Below are 2097 nucleotides of genomic sequence, written 5' to 3'. Positions count from 1 at the left end.
CTAACCTTGTAATCCATCCACCTCGGCCTCCCAAAGTGCTGGGATTACAGGCGTGAGCCACTGTGCCCAGCCTACTTTATTTTTTTGAGGCAGAGTTTCACTCTGTTGCCCAGGCAGGAGTGCAGTGGCACGATCTTGGCTCACTGCAGCATCTGCCTCTCGGGTTCAAGCAATTCTCCTGCCTCAGCCTCCCGAGTAGCTGGGATTACAGGCATGCACCACCATGCACAGCTAATTTTGTATTTTAGTAGAGATGGGATTTCTCTATGTTGGCCAGGCTGGTCTCGAACTACTGACCTCAGGTGATCTGCCCACCTCAGCCTCCCAAATTTCTGGATTACAGGCGTGAGACACCGCGCCCAGCCCATTTTGATATTTGTTTCTCATCTGGAAATAACGAGATGTGGCCCTTGGAGCCCAGTTCACACAGCTGGAGAATGTTCTAGAATTCTCCCTGGAATTCCCCTGCCTTATGCTGCTGGGAACAGGTTACATAAAACCAGCAGCATTTTCACAAAACCCACTTTGCCCAAACCCCCAGAATAAAGTTGGATGTTCCTTTAGCCTCATTCTTTCCCTTCTGATGACGTGAGAGCTGCCGAGGTCTTCAGCTCCGAATGCTGTGAGTTGCTGCGGGGCACGGAGCTTCCGGTGCTTCTCTTGGGGGCCGATCCGGGTTCTGTGCACAGGTTCTGGCTGGAGCTTCTCCCGGCGGCTGCCATCTGGTCTGGGTTCTATGTGTAGGTTCTGGCTGGTGGTTGCTGTTCTTGCCCAGACCCCAAGCTGGTGGCCACATGGTGCAGCCAAAGTCCTGGGCTGCAATGAGCGGTGCGGGGACCTGGCCCCCAGTCCTTGGTTGGCTTTGGGTGTTCACCAGGGACACCTCACAGTGGGGGCTCTGGGCCCAGGCCAGGGGCACTTTCGGGGAGTTTACCACACGACCTGGCATGACTGCCCTGACCCTGGCCCCAGCTCTGAGTGAGGTGATACCTGCTGCAGGGGGCTCCCACCCATTATAGACACAAGAGATCCATGTGCAGGGGTCACGGGGCAAGGGGGGTGCATCCGGGCTGAGCAAGAGGCTGCAGGGCATAGGCAGGACCCCTGGAAGTCAGGCTGGCCCAGGACCTCGTCCTTTCAACAAAGACCCTCTCAGAGACCCCTTCACACCTGCCTGAATGTCCCAGGCTCCCCCCAACTGCCCATCCACCCTCCACAGGGTCACTCACAGTCAGGCAGCCAGCAGAATGGAGTTCTCTAGACCCCTGGGTCCCTTGTCCCAGCCCAAGTCCCCCTACTCCCACCAAGTTCTCCCGCCATCCCTGCAGGGCCTGCCCCATGGGACCCCCTCATGGCAGGACCCCAGCCCACCCCACCCAGGCGCTCACCTGAGGGAGCCCAGGTGGCTGCCGTTCAGCTTCAACTGGTCCAGGATGGGCAGGTGCACTCCTGTAGGGCCGCAGGAGGAGGAGGTTGGCTGGGCCCCTCACCCCTGCCCACATCTGCACCCTCCTTCACCCCGAGGCATCAGTCCCCCTGGCCCCTCGTTGCTAGTGGGCCAGCCTCACAAGTCGCTCCCCACACCACAGGAGGGGTTGTGTGGCACCCAGGAGCTGCTCCAGGGCTGCGGGCTCCTCTGGCCACCAAAGGGCTCTGCTGATTCTATGGGGCCTGGTAGAGGGTCTGGCCCAGCGGCCCTGAGCCCTCAAAGCTTCATAGCTCTGCGGCCCCCATCTGTAGACAGCCTGAACGCAGCACAGCATGGAGGGGTGTCCACACAGCAGGGAAGCTCAGACCATTGTCCCTGGACTGCACGAGGACACTGGGCTCCAAGAGTTGGCTCAGAAAACTGGGGCCAGGCTGGCGTGGCTGGGTGGTGCTCCCTTGACTCAATGTCTGGGCCCCACCCCCGAGCTGCCTCCACACCCCTCCCCTGGCATCTCAGACCATCATGCACAGCCGCACACACAGCACAGGACCAGACCATGACACGCCCCCGTCCCAGGAAAAGGCTCTGCGTTCGGAGTCTTTTGTAGGACGGGGCATGCCCCTGTGAGGCAGACAGAATCCCTGCATCGTGAGAAGGGGTGCAGAGTG

At 59.8% G+C, this 2097-nt stretch overlaps 1 protein-coding gene across 2 annotated transcripts in view; it reads right to left on the bottom strand.

Moving 5' to 3' along the window:
- Positions 1-2097, bottom strand: part of LRRC56 (leucine rich repeat containing 56) — a 22312-nt gene that overhangs the window by 8018 nt on the left and 12197 nt on the right. For both annotated transcript variants that reach the window (XM_011993815.1, XM_011993814.1), the window contains one exon: positions 1389-1449. In XM_011993815.1, the coding sequence (XP_011849205.1) occupies positions 1389-1449 (61 nt within the window). The remainder of the gene's footprint in view (positions 1-1388; positions 1450-2097) is intronic.

Source organism: Mandrillus leucophaeus, unplaced genomic scaffold (genome assembly GCF_000951045.1).
Source record: "Mandrillus leucophaeus isolate KB7577 unplaced genomic scaffold, Mleu.le_1.0 Scaffold435, whole genome shotgun sequence".
NCBI lineage: Eukaryota > Metazoa > Chordata > Mammalia > Primates > Cercopithecidae > Mandrillus > Mandrillus leucophaeus.
Note: the sequence above shows the minus strand (reverse complement) of the source record. Positions and strands in the feature narration are given on the sequence as shown.